The following is an 18,142-nucleotide window of genomic DNA, read 5'->3' as shown; positions in this document are numbered from 1 at the left end:
AAGGAGAAGCCCGTTGAGCTGGAAAAGGTTGCCACTGAGGACGCCGATAAGGATATAAATCCCGACAAAGCCAAAGAGGGTAAAGTAGAAGAACCAGTTTGAGTTTGGATGCCGATTGGAATAATGCCGTACTCAGTGGAGCTGCTGCCGCCACAGCCGATGCCTATGCCCATCACAGATTCCCTGGCTTCTCTAAGCGACAATCAAATAGATTCCAATATATTCTTGTTCGAGCCTTATTCTTATGGTGGCTTACATTATGTTAGAGTCCAATAAGGATTTGCAATCAATTCCGGAAGAATGGATCACACATGAAATTTCTTATACACCTATGTATAAAAATCTTCCATAGAACCAAAACTTCTGAAGTGGAAACCAGGCTTGCTGGTTTTACTACATTTGGAATAAAGTGATTTAAAAAAAAACAGTTTGATTTTTTAAAATTTTTTATTATTAATAAATACAACTTTTTATGACTTTCACAAAACATGAGAAAAGAAAATATAATATGTATAAACACTTTATAGTTTACTATTGTATTGTGTTATCTATGAAAAAGTTATACAATATTAATTTGTGATGAGTAAGTTAGGATTAAAACAAACACTTAATTACATGGAGGTTAGTTTTACATAGAAGGCGCTCATACATTTAGATATTTAAAAAAACTTAAAATCAGGTAGCTTAGAAACTAGGAAAAATAAATCTTTAATAAATTGAAATCGGAACAATTTTATGATCAAGAATCCCATATTCATAAATGTTGGGAAGTAAGAGCTTCATAGATGCACGCACAGATGGCAGTGCGTAGAGCTTGCGTGGAAGTCCACAAGATGGAGCCAGTGGCCAGTAGTCGCCAGGGCCAGTGGGAATGCTCCCAGATAAACTTATGTCTCAGATTCCAATTAGCCAGCTTCTAGTTAGGTCGACTATCGAGTCACCATTATTATAAGCGGAGTGTTAATAAATCCCTGATTAATCTAAAAGAACCAATTATTTATAAACTCCTTCCAAGACAAGTTGGAGACCTGTTTGTACGAACACAACAATAAATGAGGACAAAAATGTATTCAGACACAAGATTTTAAAAAAAAAATTTGAATGTCAATCTAGAGAAAAAAAATTCTAATTACACATTAAATTATTCAGATAACCCCTCAGGCCTCTGGAATATTCTGTCGGGTCGGAGTGTTTCCGCCTTGGAAAAAAATCTAAATATTTTTGAACATATCTGAAAACTAAAAACTGTTTTTGAAAGACGATGAAATATGCTTTTAAATTATATTTTTAGAAATAAACACAAATATATTTAACGCAAATGTTAATTTTTTTGATAATTAACATTTTTTGTAACTAAAATTACTGATAATGAAAAAAATGCGCATTTTATTTTATTTGCAAACAACGAAAATATTAAAAGTAAATAAAATAGTGTGATTAATAAAATAATGACAATTATTTGAATTAAACAAAATACATTGGCCGTTCCACGCGAATAAAATCTGTCACTTTTAACATATTCTGTTCGGTGGACAGTTTCTCCATGTTGAGGTTCTTCCTGCAAACAAAAACACAATGATAACAACAAAAGGTAAAGGTAAACAATAAGGTGGGTTTAGACTTGGACATCATAGTGGGTCGGTAAGTCGGTAGAATGCACAGAAAGCTAGGCTAGCATGACCTAAAGGTTTTACATAAACAATATTGTTCGACAGTTCTAATCGACCATCTAATTGACCAGATAAAGCTTATTTTAAATGGAGAAAGACAGATTTGAAATTGGGCGACAAGTATTTCAGAAATAATTTAGCTATTGGTTAATCAAGAGCAGCTCACTCGACTTTCACGTTTCTAAATGACAAAAAAACTGTTGATGTAATAGAAAAAATGTATCGGTGCCGTCATCTGGAATGTTATATTTTTCTAGCTATAATTCTAATTGTTGTTAATATTTGAACCCTGAAGAAGCTTGAGCACGGAGTAACATGTATGACCGTATTATTGCGTGCTAGAAATATGAATAAATTAAGGTTGATAGTAAGTCATTTGTTTGTGGTATGGACTCGCGTGCTATGCCCCGTGTAACTCACCCATCGATGTAGACTTTGGCCCTGAGTGCGGCGAGGTGTGCGTAGTAGGTGGGCGCCGGGTAGGACACGGAGCGGTTGCAGCGGGTGAACATGTGGCACAGGTGGAAGGCCAGCTCCTCCACCTCCGACTCCTTCATGTCTGCATCATCCCAAAGGCGGTGATAGTGCGTCGGGCGGGCCGTGCCTTTGATTGATTCGTGCGACAACTATTCAAATAATACAAAAGAATGCAATAAGAGAAAATGTTAAAAATGCATATACATATGTATATACACACATATCATCCATAATGTAATAATTTGTATAGCGCCATTTTTGTGAGAAATCACCTCAATGCTTAAAAGTTTCACTGCCAAACTTGGAAAACTCCGATATGTAAACTTGGCAACAACTGCTCATCACCCATATCCAACAAGCGGGCAGTGAACTTATTGGGTGCAACATATAAACACAGAAAAGAGATGGATATCATTATTCAACATGCAGTACCGCAAAAGTAACAATTTTTCCAAAAGTGATGATTTAACTTTCTTTATGCGGCTGTCGCATATGTGGTTCATTGGCGGCTATCCCTTTATCGATTTTTGACATATTACGCCAAGTTTGCAAAAACGTTTTGAGTGTCACTTGCCATGTCATAATGTGCCATCTTTATAGAACCTAAAAATATGGGATGGACGGCGAAATCTAGGTGGATTCATTGACTTTAAACAGCAGTAAGCAGTTTCATATCTTCCCATATTAATATTTTGAGGAAGGGTATTAATTAAATAATATGGTAAATATATAGAGCTATATATGACACCGAGTGGATATGCGGGTGTTCACTAAAACATGTACATTGTGTTAAAATGAGTCACATGGAGGGATAGATTGCACTGAAAAGGTTAAAATCCTAGTATCTTCATCCACAGAATGCTGAGTATTTGTTGAAATGTGCAGTTTTTGGACAATACGTAACACTGCTTTCGGAGATAATATCTCATATAATATGTGTCACGGATTTTTCTCTCCTGAACAATTTAATTTTTCCAAGAAGTGAAACTTTAAGCCATTTGATTTGTAATCCAATTCTCCACCGAATGTTGAATATTTGCCAAATCGCTCGTCTGCATAATTTCTTAAATGTCACATTTGCAGTTTCGTTTGCTTTCTTCATTTTGTTTATATCTAAACATACATTATCTATCTATTTATACTTTAAATCTGTGTTAATTCTTTCAACTCCACATTATGTTTTTCTTTAATTATTTATGTTTGTTCTGTACATACTATGAATTTGAGGCGAAAACTGTACTGGTTCGTGCAACCATATAACATGTAATTAAGTCCCCGACATTGTCTGGGACAATACAGATGAGAGTTTTCAAAATGAGACGTAGAGAGAATGACCTTTTTGTTTGAAGGTCGAGTGTCGATAAACAACGGACACCCGATGAGTAATGAATTATCAACAGTGATTGATTTAATGGCGTAAACAACTGTACGTGTGCGGCCGTCAGCCGCGTTGATGAAGTGACGTTTTAATTTTTGTCTTTAACTAACTAGTAGAAGTAATATTTGGTAACAATTTGATAACGGATTTGTGGGCATGATTCTTCAACATCGGGTCCGGCTCCTACAGTTTAAACTTGGATTGATTGAAAATAGTCAAATAATGTTACTTTTATTTTAAATCACTTTCTGTTAGCATAAAGAAAGTGTGGAGAGACAGAACGTTGGCCAGCCTGGAGCAACATCATCGCCAGGTTGGCGATGCACCGGAGTGACGTGAGCGTCAAGCGTTACCATGTTCTGATATGAAACTTAAGCAATGAACAGTCAGACATTTGAATCACGAAACACCCACACGCTTTTTCTCGTGTTCTTCTATATGAAATAAACAATCAAGATAATACTTACAAGATAGAAATCTAGTTCGGTCGGGTGCGTGATATGGGTATCAACGCAGGTTCCAACCGGAACATTAAAATTACGATCCCCGTCCCTTGGGTTGGTGGGGAAAAATCTGAAATGAAATAATTAAAGTCACGCCATAAGCTTCCAGTGTTCTGTTTCCTAAATGATTTCTGACAACATGTAACTAGCCAATTAATATATTATCCCACCGTGTTTGTACACTAAATAAAGTGGGTGTCTCATCTTCTCACCATTGAGGCTACTCAACTGATCATAATTACCAGAAGAAATTTGAATAGCGCAAAAACCAAAATCGCTTACCTCGTGTGATGGCGCTTTTGCACCACAAAGAATGTAATCTTTGGCTTGTAGTCCACATGCAGCTGCGAACAAGCAGACCTGATTGCCATCAATTCACTGTTCAGAACCTGTAATCATAAACCCTTGAAGTAAAGTGCTGCATAAGATAATTGACTCAGGGCTAGTGATGTAGACCCGGAAATATTCCCCGACCTGAAATAAATTCCCGAAAACGGGGAATTTATTTTATTTTTAATAAAATGGTTTCTACACTTCTCTTGGATGCTTTATTGAGTGTTAGCAGTTATCTAAGACGACATCCCCTGATTTGTCACAGGTTGCCATAAGAATATTGACTGCTCCCATTACTTCAACAGCCACTGAGAGATCTTTTAGCACGTTTAGTCGCATTCATACAACACGGAGGAATCGTCTAACAACAAAGAGCAAGGAAAATAACATTTGTGGCACACAATTGGAAACTTCTTTCCCCTGAAGAGGCTCTCAAGTTGCTCCCAAGAAAACCCTTTCTTCCACGGATGAGCACATTGCTTCGCATCATAACGTTTCAAACCTATCTGGTACTCGCAAACGCAAACATCCAATTGACTGTGCTGAGGAAGAAGAAAACGTAGATAATCCTGAGTCGGAAACCCATTCGTCCGGGTCGGATGAAGAAAAAGAAGAATATGAAGGTGAAAGTGGAAGCGAAGTTGATAGTGTCAGTGTTCAATCGGTATCATCAGATGAACAGTAACGATCTGTAAAGTTGTGTCATTTTGACAGTTTTACGATTGATTTTTTATATGATAATCTAGTCTGCTTCAACGGAAGCAATCTTCCGAACAGGCCTTCCATTGATATGCTTGGTATAACTATAAGTGACCAGCTCAGGTACGGGGGCTCCATCGAAGCCAGAGTAAAGTTGGCCTCTCAGAAGCTGGGCGTACTGTACAGGGCCCGCAGATACTTTAATAGTACACAACTGCTGACCCTGTACAAATCGCAAGTGCGCCCCTACTGTCGAATTTGGCAGCCATCTCTGGTCCGGAGCCCCAAAATACCTGAAAAAAACCCTTGACTCTGTGCAGAAACGAGCGGTCCGTTTGATAGATTCCCCAATCTTAACAAACGGACTGCAATCTTTAGAGCACAGGCATCAGGTAGGTATGCTGTCCTTGTTCTATCGGTATTACAATGGAAGATGCTCTGAGGAACTAGCGTCATTGATCCCTTCGGCACCGGTGCGTAGTCGGGATACACGCCAAACGCGCGCACAACATTTGTCACATGAGAACGGGTCGCTTCTACGATTCGTTCTTAAGTTCAACAGCTCGGCTGTGGAACGAGCTGCCGGCCTCTGTGTTTCCTCCCTCCTACAACATGGGACTCTGCAAGACCCATGTTCACTCCTTCCTCTCCACAAAAAGACCCTCCACACAGCATCCCCAAAGATGACATAGGCCCTGAGTGAAATTATTTTCTTCAGGGCCTCCTGTGTGGAGTTAATATAATTTTTTTTTTTTTTAAAAGTACCGTTTAATAGCATAAAGTGTATATGGGCTACTAATACTGTACAGTATACAATTATATAGAGATACTACTCACTTTAAAATAATTTTGATCGGTGTTTTTTTGTTATTTTTCTCTTGGATCCTATTCCTATATATATGGGAATAGTTTTTTATGGATCTATCCTGCTCTATATGTACCATATGTGTGTATATTTTATTTTTTATTTAATAAATATTATTCTTTTTCAGGTATTATGTTGTTAAAATCAAAATTCCCAAAATTCCCCGTCCAGGGGAATGTTCCCGGGAATATTCACTACTCACTACTCAGGGCTAATAAAGAACTCAGTCCATGACATTCTAACATGTACCAGTATATTTTTTATTGGTAGTTTTAATAGTTGTTCTCTCGAAAACACACTAAGGACGGGTTGTTTCGGAGAATTTGAACAATTCATCAAATTTCAACGTTCATTTCCGGGTTCTGTGAAAGTCCTATTCAAGTTCTGTTATTATATCATCATAGGCTAGTTGCTTGACAAAACTGAAATTAAAACAGAACTTGAAAAAATCTTTCACAGAAAAGGAAAATGAACGTTTAAATTTGATGAATTGTTCAAATTCTCCGAAACAACCCGTCCTAAATCTACGAACGTGACCTCTGACATCACCAGTCACAAATAGCATACGTTTTTTTCAAGAGGCGCTGTATTTTGTATGGGAGTCAAGATGTTTTTTTTATTTTTAAGATTACCCGCTTTTAACTTTAAAGAACACTGTAAAATGTTAGCATCTCTTCACTAATGTTATTATATTGATCCAAAGTGCAAAAATACATAATAACATAGACATATGAATATTAGTAGACCTGCCCTAAGTGATTAAAAGCGTATTATCCCCACTCCCCATACCGGTTCCATTGGAGCCGGCTGTGCTCGCGTATGGCCTCAAGTGAAATTTGAAAACGCGACGTCATCATTCTTGTGCGAACTATGGTCGAGGCATCATCGGTTCATTTTACGAAATAACACGGCAAAATGTTGACTTGTACTATGAAAACTTGTAAAAATAGATGTGAAAAAGAGAATAAACCCAATTGTCGTATTACATTCCATAAGTAAGCATTATTTTACTTTATTTTAAGCTTATTCACACCGTATTATATGGATCAGTTTTAGAAACATATACTATCACATCACAATGTAGCGATTCTCAAGTGTGCTCATCGTTGTTTACTGGGGTAAGTAAATTATGAAACATTTGTAAAAGTGTCTTAACTAAATACTCTGAAACTAACTACGACTCTGCAAACAGAAGAAATTTACTTTGCCGAATTTGGACTTCGCAAATTAGTTCATAACGTGGCGAGTAATTTGCGCTCCCATGTAAAAATGTCTATTCATTCAAAAGCAGATTTTACTTTTAAGAACTAAATGGTGATATTATAATGCGAGATGCCTTTTTACTGTCATATTGATTTATTGACGAATCACAGTCAGATTCACTCCCTTCGTTCTTCAACAGTTGATTTTACCCCTCGCCATTATCTTCTCGTCTATTAATTCCTATTGTCTGTGCATAATAATAATCAAGAAATGTCCAGAATCCCTGTATTTTCCCCACAAAAAACCCTCTTGAAAAATCTTAAAAATTTCTGCAATTTTATATTTCATATTATGATATAGATTTATGATAAGAACAAGTAAACAATTTTCCAAGCCCGAAGCAATCAAAAATAGAATACGCTTTTGCTGTTTGGTGAGCTGGGCATACCAGCAAAATACGAGGTTTGTTCAAAAGAAAAGGTGAATTTTGAATTTTCGCAGGCTGTGTACATTCGATTATCAAATATGATTTAAGATTTTCACGGCCAAAAGTATTTTTGTTATTTGTTTTTGGGGTATTATGCCGTGTTGCGCTAACTCCTTCTTTAGCCAACGTTTCGGACAGCATTGCAGTGTCCATCATCAGGGCAGATGTCTTATTAATAATAAAATAACACATCTGCCCTGATGATGGACTCTGCAATGTTGTCCGAAACGTTGGCTAAAGAAGGAGTTAGCGCAACACGGCATAATACCCCAAAAACAAATAACAAAAATTCGATTATCAATTTTTTTTTTCGTTATGTTGGTACACATATTTTTACCATATGTAAGCATTATCAGCCATTTTGGATTAGTGGTTTGTTTTTGACAACTGGAAAGGTTAGTCACGTTTTTGTGTGTTCTTCGATTTTTTACTTTTAAGAAAAATGTATCAAAGAATATGTATTAAATTTTGCGTTAAAAATGTAATAAAGTGCTCCAACGCACTTAAAATGTTGACTCTGCCATTCGGCAAGTCTACTTTGTCTCAAAAAAGTGTTTATAAGTGGTATAAGCGCTTTACAGAAGGCCGAGAAGATGTTAATCACGATGAGCGTCCTGGAGTTGCAACCACGTCAACAAACGAACAAAACATCGAAACAGTGAAGAAAATGGTTTTGGAAAATCGTCGAATCGCTATTAGGGAAGTTGCAGAGGATGTTGGCATATCAATCGGCGCGATGTTTTGGGCATGAAACGTGTGGCAGCGAAGTGGAAAAACAAATCATGGATTTTGCATCATGATAATGCACCAGCTCACACATCAATACTTGTTCGTGATTATTTTGCCAAAAACAAAACACCGTAATTATGCCTCAACCACCATATTCACCAGATTTGGCTCTCTGCGACTTTTTCCTATTCCCGAAACTGAAGAGACCAATGAAAGGAAAGCGTTTTGCCACAATTGATAGTCAGAATCGAAGAACGAGCTGATGGCCATACCGAAAAGCGCATTCCAGAAGTGCTTCCGAGGATTGGAAGAAGCGCCGGCATAAGTGCATTATATCTGAGGGGGATTACTTTGAAGGGGAGAAAATGGATATTGATGAATAAATAAATACTTTTCGAAAAAATTCGAAATTCACCTTTTCTTTTGAACAAACCTCGTACAGTAGAACCTCGTTAATTCGAAATCCAGCGGACATCAAAAATCAAATTTCGAATTAACGAATTCCCACGTAATTCGAAATTTTATGAACAAAAAAAAATAAATAGACGGCGAAAATCGAGTTCCTCGGCCGCCCCTTCAAATTCGGGTAGTATCTTTGGAGTAAATCCGTATTAATACGAATTATTCCCCTTTAAATCGAATTTTTGCTGCCGATTTCCGCTGCGATCCCTTCATGTTCAGTTATTCTAAGCAAATTCATAAAAATACCACACATTTCCGCATAAATCAAATTTTGACTGGCCTACTCTTAACATTGAGATATTCGAAAAATACAATATATTTATGCGTAAACCGAAATTCGCGGCCGATTTCGATCACAGCCGACCCTTTAAATTCATATATTTCAAGTAAATTTCGTAAAAATACGTCATATTTCCGTGTGACACGAAATTATGCGGCAGATTTCCGTCGCGCCGGATCTTTTAACTCAGATATTGGAAGTAAATTCATAAAACTACAACATATTTCCGCGTAAAACGAATTTTCTCTGCCCTTCAAACTCGGATATTCGAAATAAATTGGAAAAAAACAACATTCCAGTGTAAATTAAATCCCATAATAGGTTCCTCATTATGGGTTAGTTGTACCATTTGTATTAATTTATTTAAGTAAATTCATAGAAATATTTACCACGCTCATTTTGGCAGCCGATTACTGATGTCGATTAGCACCTCGAGGCGTGGGGTCAGCTATCAGCTTCTGCTACCATCATTCAGAACGAGACAGGAGGTTCAGTAAAGATAAAAGAGTTAGGTTACAACGTTATATTGTAGCAAAGGGCAACGTTACAACATACATGGGGCATGGAAAACATTACGGGTACAAAATATAATCCTAACTAAGTTAAATCTCACTCTCTGAATTTAAGTAATGAAATCGGCACTGAATTAATGTGGGGCGGCCATTGTCCAAATGTGACGCGCCCGTCGAAACATGAGTGAATAGGTTAGTTTCGCCGAGAAGTTCTGGAAGTTCTGTAGGGCGAGCCCGGGATGGCGGGCGATGGCTCATGACGCGGGCGATTAGTTCCTTGTTTTGCCGCGAGGATGTGATGGAAGGTGCTGCTACTTGCAGTGGCGAGTTCAACTACTATTATTATTTACTTCGATTCAAACCGCTACATAATAAAGCCTTGAACCAAATCAGGTAACGATAGTTATAATGCGTTTATTGTTTTGAAGAGATTGATAATAAATTTGAGTAATAAAATTTGAGTATTAAAATTTTTTGGAAAATGATAATATGTCTCTACACACAGATGATTTGCTAACATAAGCTCCGAATTAGCCAATAAAATACACCCACCTCCATTTTTAAACCAAAATACTACCACGTCTCCAAGAAACATATTTTCCTTAAAATGTCTTCCCCACCACGGGAAATCCCAGTGGGGAAGAAAACATTATGAAATGCAATTATGTAAAAAAAAAAAAATAATAATAATAAATAAAAAATTCTATATACATTAGAACCCCGTTAATTCGAACCCCGATAATTCGAAAAAACGCGTAATTCGAAATTTTCGCCAAAAAAATATCCACAGAAAATTTTTTTCATACAAAATGGTTTTTTAATTCGAAATTCGTTAATTCGTAATTCGAAATTTATTTTTGTCCGCACACGAAAATTTTTTTGTGTGCTTCGAAAAACTTTGATTTTTGCAAAAATAAATCATAAAATTTCGTAAATCTGAATCTAAAAGACAGCCATGACGGTAAAACGCCGAAATGTGTATTTTTATGTGGTTATTATACATCGCCCTAATTAGTATTATTATTTTGTAAATCCCTTAATATACCTTACTACCTTACTTAAATTCAGAGAGTGAGATTTAACTTAGTTAGGATTATATTTTGTACCCGTAATGTTTTCCATGCCCCATGTATGTTGTAACGTTGCCCTTTGCTACAATATAACGTTGTAACCTAACTCTTTTATCTTTATTGAACCTCCTGTCTCGTTCTGAATGATGGTAGCAGAAGCTGATAGCTGACCCCACGCCTCGAGGTACTAATCGACATCAGTAATCGGCTGCCAAAATGAGCGTGGTAAATATTTCTATGAATTTACTTAAATAAATTAATACAAATGGTACAACTAACCCATAATGAGGAACCTACAATAATTTTGTCTTTATCAACACATTAAAGGCTATAGCTGGAATCTCGTCAGCTTAAAAAAAAGATTATTAATGTTGAATAAAATACTTACAGTTTCAAATTGACCTTCAGAGACACCATCTCTGAAAAATATTATATGCTGTGGCTTTTGCTTAGTCTTGCTATTGAAGAAAATCAACTGCTGTTTCATCATCGCAGCCAAATCAGAAATGATTTCCACCTGGAAGTAATGAAATCAATTGATTGTATTTTATTTTACACAATAATTAATGAAGGGTGTTTCAGTAAGAGTGCAATATTTATTGAGTTACATTTGGGAATAAGGAAGTTGAGTCCATTTTTTTTTATCAATGTTCGCATTCAAACTTAAATACTGGTATTTTTTTTTTTTTTTTTAAAGTTTGTTTTCATAATTAAATTAATTCTCAAAGTTTAAATTTTATTAAGCCCGCCAAAACGAGCGAAATCCGAGCGGTAAGAGGCGGGGTGTGGTGTGACGTCATTCGAACTGTGAAAACCACGTCGCTTAAGCATTTTGTATGGAAAAATTTTTAATTCTTCAACAAGGAATTCCAGTAATTTTTTTACCAATGTTAACCGTCTATTAGAATTAATGTTATTAAAAAAAAAGAAAATTGATTAAGATTTCATAGTTAAATTAATATTTTAAGTTAGAATATTTGCTTTTCCCGCCCGGTACGGTACTTGTACGGTATTGCCGTCGCTATATGTTGACGTGCCCCGCGCGAATTCAGAACCACCGCGCAGAAAAGACCAAAAGTAAAATAACGGTTTACAGCCCAGTTCACTGTGAGACTTTTCTGGGCGGCCGGCGGCCTGAAGTGTATCACATGCTATGTGACATGTATAATAATAAAAACTTCTAAGTTATGCAATAAACAACATATTATTATAAAGCACTATACGAATATGTATCTTTAGAAATCCATTTCATATAATAATAACGACAAATACGTACATATATTTGACAAACCCAAATAAACCTTTGGCCTATACACCTCTCTCATCTAACCCGACCATCTCTCATGTAATAGAAAGAGATGCACCATAGGTGATCCGTTGTACGTACAAGTCACGACACATGTGACGTCAGAATTCTTTCGACCAATCGTGGAGTGTATACAGTCTATTGCTATTGAATGCTTTTTCAAGAACGTTTAACTAATTCTAAGAATAATAATATAGAAAAAATTTATATTTATATTTATATATCGATATTTTTTGATCTACATGAACATATTTTTTATAAGTCAAAATGTAGCGTCGAGAAAAATCTAAATTAAATAATTAATAATAAACCGCTCGACCTACTTACTTAGCATCTACTCCCGAATTATGTACCTGCAGTCCAAACCGCAACGTAAACAACCTACGTACTACAAGACCTACTTGCCTACTCGCGACAATACTATCGCGCACTCAGTCTGAGATACTACGAGAACTCGCCAGAAGGTTCGAGTCTTCCGCCTATGCATAATTGCCACGCTGTCGAAGGTTCCCGAAACACACAGTCTGTGCGAGTGCCTAGAATTTAGTTGCCATCCATCTACCTACTGCTACCGTCGGCCACCAGTATAAATAAGCCCGACGCAGCGAGTCAGTCAGTCAGTCTGTTATCTACCAGCCGTCAGTCTACGAGGCTCAACGAGTGATCAACCGCGCACTTCTTACTAGCGCGAAGGACGTATACCCGGCTTCGCCCGTACCACCATGGACTCTATCGGGACATCATCTTAGCGCCTTGTCCAGATCGCCGTTCCTGGCAAGCGCTGCTCGGATTACAAGCGCCCTGGTTCCAGTGTCTCTGACCAGCGCTTCTTCCACGCTACCATGACCACCACGAGGACACGCTGCATCCTCACTGGTCACGCCGTTCCCGTTCAACCGCCTACAAGGTCCGCCGCACCTTCGGCCGTCTCGTCAGCACTGGAGTGCCTGAAGACCTACGTTCTTCGCCAGTGCCTGACCTTCATCGAGTCCCGGTCACTAGCGCCCGGAGTCGACTCACTGACCCGCGCTTGACCTGCCATCACAGCCAGCATCCGGTGTATTCTTCTGTACAGCGTCAACTCTCGTCACGGCTACACTGACTCACCAATAAACACTGTGACCTTCACAACTTTCTTTCATTTCGTGCCTCACCACTGATCCCCAAAAAAATATTTTTCACTCAACTTCCTTATTGTGTACTAAACAACACGTCTGGCCACGGCTTCGTAGGTTTGCAGTAGCGTTGTTGCATACATGTGGCGATAGTTCGTTGACAGAGCGTCTAATGTCGGCCTTTAATGCTTCCGTGGTAGAGGGATTGTTGGCATAAACCTGAGACTTTTTCATCGATATTCTTTAACTGCCAAGAGTAAATAATATATATTTTTGGAATAACTTAAAACCTCAAATTGTAATATACATATGTTTCAAATTTTCGTTTAGTAACCGCTAATATTGTCTTCAATAAGTAAATAATATTGCTTCTGCTCTTCATCTTATTATGTCGCATGTCGTGACAGCTTTGGTCTGAATCATTGGTGTAAACGGCGCATATTATCGAAACTTTGATCAGTGGTAGCGACCGCTAAAATTTATTTCAATGAAAAATCAAATAATGTGTCTATTTTTTGGACTATTGAAAGCATATAAAGGGTTCCCCGATCAAAAAAAAATTAACTTTTATCCTTTGAAGCAACCTAAAGGACGCGTTGTTCTATCGTGTAATGCCCCATGTTTCTCCCATCTGTCTCCTATAGATCTGTCATGTCTTAATCATGTGACATCAAATATTGCGCTCTTATTGAAACACCTTTGGGATGGGATAGTTACCTTAGGGGGTTGTAGGCGAAGCGTTATGTTGTATTTGAACGCTTTTGGGTCATGCGAAGCCACCACTGCGGCCAAACTCGGCTCATCCATCTGAAAATGTAATTGATAATTTTACAGTAATCAACATGGCTATTGAAATAGAGCAGAAATATGAAGTACTTTACGGAATTTAACCTCGTTAGTTGTTGAGCATTGTGTTCTAATAAAATAAAAAGAAGAATAAAATATGTCAAATAAGAGAGTTTTTACTGCATTCCAATCTGGGATATTACCTGTCCAGGGGACGGGTGGGTAACATCGGCCCCCACAATCATGCAGGGCCTCTGCAGACAAGGGGGCCCGCTCTGCACAGAAAGGGTATGGTTGGTCTGGTCCAACTTTGCGTTCATCTTCAACAGGAGCTGCGACGCTGTGTTGTCGTTGATCCTCATCACCGTGCGTGACTTCACACACTGTGTCAGTACGCCGTACTTCAACTCCGCTATCTGTTTCACCTGGTCAGTCAACCATAACAGAAAATTTTAGATTGGCAATTCATGATAAAATAAAAACAGCTTTGTCAGCGGTTCTAAAATGAAATTATTGACTTATCGCAAATTGGCTCTTTTAAGACTGTGATACTTGTGCTTAAATTGAATTGCGTTGGAACATTTTCGTTTCAATTGAAACTACACAGGCGTCAATTATTCACATATATAAATGATAAATCTTAATTTTGAATTTAAAATATGACTTAATAACTGGGTCCCAAGATTTATTATCTTCTTCTTCAATTATATAATATTTTTTTATTTTAAATTTTTTAATTTAATTTATAATTTAATCCTGTGATTTTTCACAGGTCTGCGCTAGTTGAATAATGAAAGCCTAATTTATGATGTAAACACAGTATGCCTATCTTACCTGGGCGTACTGATTGCCCCTTTCCGAGACAACAACCATCACAAGCTGCGTCTCTAGCTTAGCAGCTTCGTCGAAAACACCCAGCAATTCCTGGACCCTGATGTTCTTCCAAACGGGGCGGTTTATTTCCATCCCCACCCTTTCACCCATATTAATGAGCTAAAAACATAAGAAATCAATTTTTTAGGATGTTACCGCAAAAACTGCCTCAAATCAGAGTCACAAAAAGTGAAGACACAATGTGTGCGCTCTAATGTGAGTCCAGACGAGTGTAACGTAACATGAATTCTTAGTATGGAGGGCACTAGGAACATTACATGTAATGCTTGTGATGATAATCGTGCGTACCTTCACCCGTTGCATTTCGTAAATAATATATCAACTCGAACAACAATAGAATTGGCGACAAGTTCTTGAGCCATCTACTGGCCAATGTATTGCATTACTTTACACTACACTTTTTTCAAATCAGGACCCGCCATAAGGTTGGGTTGTTTGAACCAGCCACACATTTGGCGACGATTAACGCAATTTAGATTTGTTTACATTTGACTGGTCCCTGTACAGTCAAATCTAAACAAAATCTAACAATTGATTATCGGTCCGTTATAATCAGCCATCTAGGAGAACAGCATGTCCGTTATGCTTGACAGATGCTTTTGATCTAACAGCGAGGGAACCGTTCAAATGTCACCAGTCACTGTTCGATACTAATCATGGATTTAATCATCCATCAATTCTGACAGGTGCATCCTGGGCATCATGAATAGAGGTATATGGATATGCATAATGACAAGTATTTATTGTACTAATATGTATTCAGAGATGTGCTTTATTTCAAATAAATCCATAACAAATGGAAATGCAAAATGGGTATTTTCCATTTTGCATTTTAAATGCTTTTCTCAATGCATTTTCCATTTTAAATGCTTTTTTGCAACATTCTTCCTACTATCTCCACTCATCTTTTTTTCATAAACCCCAAATATCAGTCGGTCCTCAACCTCACTATGAGAGATAATTTACATCTGTCAAGTTGCTCCCTGGTAGGAGCCCTGGCAATTGAGTGATACCATTACAAAAAATACTGATTCAAATACTGAACATGGGGCCATGACGCTGTAATATTAAATGTTAGATAGCAGTTTCTATGTTTTTACGTTGGCAACATTAGTCCCGCGCAAATTTTTTGTGGTTTAATAATCTGTGGTCGTGGTGTTTTTGGATTTACCATCATGTATTATGTTTGTTCTACATTGATGTCCATTATTAAATGACAAAATTGTTTAAAAATTCTATAATTATTTTAATTGCTTGACCTGAGAAACCATTTTGCATTTTAAATGCATTTTGAAAATAGGTATTTTGCATTTGAAATGCTTTTCTAAAAACCATTTTGCATTTTCAAACGGAAAAGTTTTGACCCATTTCCATTTTGCATTTCAAATGGTTTTGGGTACCCATTTTGCACATCTCTGTATGTATTATATGTGTGTACTGAGATGATATTTCTGTATTTTTTATATTTTCAACATGTATATTGTTTGTAAAAGCCTTAAGGGTGTTAAATAAATAAATAATTACCATAGTGATCATTAGCTCAATCTGTCTGCCATCAACTTGGTCCAGGACTACAATCGTCCATTTAGTTAGTTTGGCTGCAGTTACGAACCTTCCAGCAAACCATTTGCCACCTCTAGAAATTTCCAAAGTTACTTTTATTAACTAGAAAGTCGAAACCTAGCAAAATAAAAACACAGTTGGCACCCCTGGTATGCCTTACAGTAAAATTTTCTTAGGATTTTCGAGAGACCAAAAAAATGTGGAAAAACCTTATGTATGTAAAGTGGGTTCAATTAGGCCATTGTGTTGTACCATGCAAGGCCTCTGCAGACAAGGGGGCCCGCCCCGCTCAGAAAGGGATTTTTATTTTATTTATTGGAATAACTTAATGAATAAAACCTCAAATCCTTAACTATTGAAGACAATGTTAGGGATTCCTAAACGAAAATTGAAACAGAAAAATTAGATAAAGATACGGTCACATCTAGGACTCGAACCCAGGACCATTGCCTTGCCGGGACACCTCTCTACCACTGAGCTAATGGGACCCTATCTCCTTCGGTCATATTTAACTGTATCACACTTTGAATAAGAACTACCAACATTGTCTTCATTTTTCTCACCGCACATTTTTATTGGCTGCTATCTTTTACCTATGCCCCGGCAAGGCAAAGGGTCCTGAGTTCGAGTCCTAAATGTGACTGTGTTATTTTCTGATTTTTCGGTTTAAAATTTTTGCTTTGAAATCACTAATATTGTCTTAAATAATAAAATATTTTTTAATCATTTTACCCGTGAAAGTCAAAAATATGTAATACTAATAACTATGTCCGATACTAGAAAAAAATCTGATTTAAAGAAATGCTAAATTTGGACCCCACATAAGAAGTTTTTGTCCGGTCCCTTGGAAGACTTGTTGAGATTTTGACAGTCTAAATTCTTGACAATATTGACAAGCGATAAGGTCCCTACCTATAATTTAATATCACTTTTTAAAATTGGAACTGATTTGTCAAGAAATTAGATTATCCCGTGATTTTTCACAGCAGAGTTTTTGGAACTTTTAAACAACTTACAATGAAAAGTAATTTCCTACCTCGGAGTCATAGTTTTCCCTGTGTACTGCAATGATGGGGCGGGGATAATTCGGGCGGGCACCTTTTCAAAAACTTCAGACACTTTCAGACCAAACTCTTTCAAGGTTGGGTCGAGGTTATATTTCATCTGCGGCAGAAACAAAATGTTAGCATTTCAAGGTAAATAGATAGACACTCGGAGCTCACATACCTCAAGGAAATGAGACATGCTTTGACCACGTGTTGGGTGGTCTGCACCACACCCCACCTGTGCATCATGGCACCTGGCACAGTGGCTGTGGGCGCTGTGGGAGCTACATATGTAATGTGTGCTGTTTAACCAAGGATGGCTACTGAATACTGGCTCTCGGAAGGTAAATAGATAATAAAACATACGCTATCAATGGCATCCATGATCTTCTTCTTTCGTTCATTTGCCGGAGCCGCAGAACACTGGATCATCTTTGTGGTTTGGTTTCCATCCATTTTACGGACAATTACCTGTGAACACAAAACACATGTCATCAAATATTTACAATTGAAATTCAATTTCAAATAGATTCGCTGTTTTGGTTTGTATTTCAAACTAAAATACTGTTTCAGATTTTAGTTTTACATACGACATATGGAATTAAAAATATTAAAACTGGAATGCAAACTTAGATAAAGTTAACCTGTTAACCGGGGATTTCCGTTTTGAATTACGCAGCATATAACGGGCGCGAACTCCTTCACTAGGACGTATCAGTACGTCACGCCCGGAAGACGTAATTTCAAATTGTTATTTTCATAGA

The 18,142-nt window shown here is 37.3% G+C and overlaps 1 protein-coding gene across 3 annotated transcripts in view; it reads right to left on the bottom strand.

Moving 5' to 3' along the window:
• Nucleotides 1-462: 462 nt before the first annotated feature.
• Nucleotides 463-18,142, bottom strand: part of LOC149409981 (protein argonaute-2-like) — a 45,277-nt gene continuing 27,597 nt past the window's right edge. For all 3 annotated transcript variants that reach the window (XM_089649285.1, XM_089649284.1, XM_089649283.1), the window contains 11 exons: nucleotides 17,745-17,849; nucleotides 17,369-17,496; nucleotides 16,294-16,405; nucleotides 14,710-14,868; nucleotides 14,079-14,300; nucleotides 13,807-13,896; nucleotides 11,057-11,185; nucleotides 4,311-4,417; nucleotides 3,993-4,098; nucleotides 2,091-2,296; nucleotides 463-1,558 (listed from right to left, as the gene is read on the bottom strand). In XM_089649285.1, the coding sequence (XP_089505411.1) occupies nucleotides 1,465-1,558; nucleotides 2,091-2,296; nucleotides 3,993-4,098; nucleotides 4,311-4,417; nucleotides 11,057-11,185; nucleotides 13,807-13,896; nucleotides 14,079-14,300; nucleotides 14,710-14,868; nucleotides 16,294-16,405; nucleotides 17,369-17,496; nucleotides 17,745-17,849 (1,458 nt within the window). In that variant the 3' untranslated portion in view covers nucleotides 463-1,464. The remainder of the gene's footprint in view (nucleotides 1,559-2,090; nucleotides 2,297-3,992; nucleotides 4,099-4,310; nucleotides 4,418-11,056; nucleotides 11,186-13,806; nucleotides 13,897-14,078; nucleotides 14,301-14,709; nucleotides 14,869-16,293; nucleotides 16,406-17,368; nucleotides 17,497-17,744; nucleotides 17,850-18,142) is intronic.

The sequence above is a fragment of the Hesperophylax consimilis genome, chromosome 29, assembly GCF_061612785.1.
Source record: "Hesperophylax consimilis isolate HC1 chromosome 29, BYU_Hcon_1.0, whole genome shotgun sequence".
Taxonomy (NCBI): domain Eukaryota; kingdom Metazoa; phylum Arthropoda; class Insecta; order Trichoptera; family Limnephilidae; genus Hesperophylax; species Hesperophylax consimilis.
Note: the sequence above shows the minus strand (reverse complement) of the source record. Positions and strands in the feature narration are given on the sequence as shown.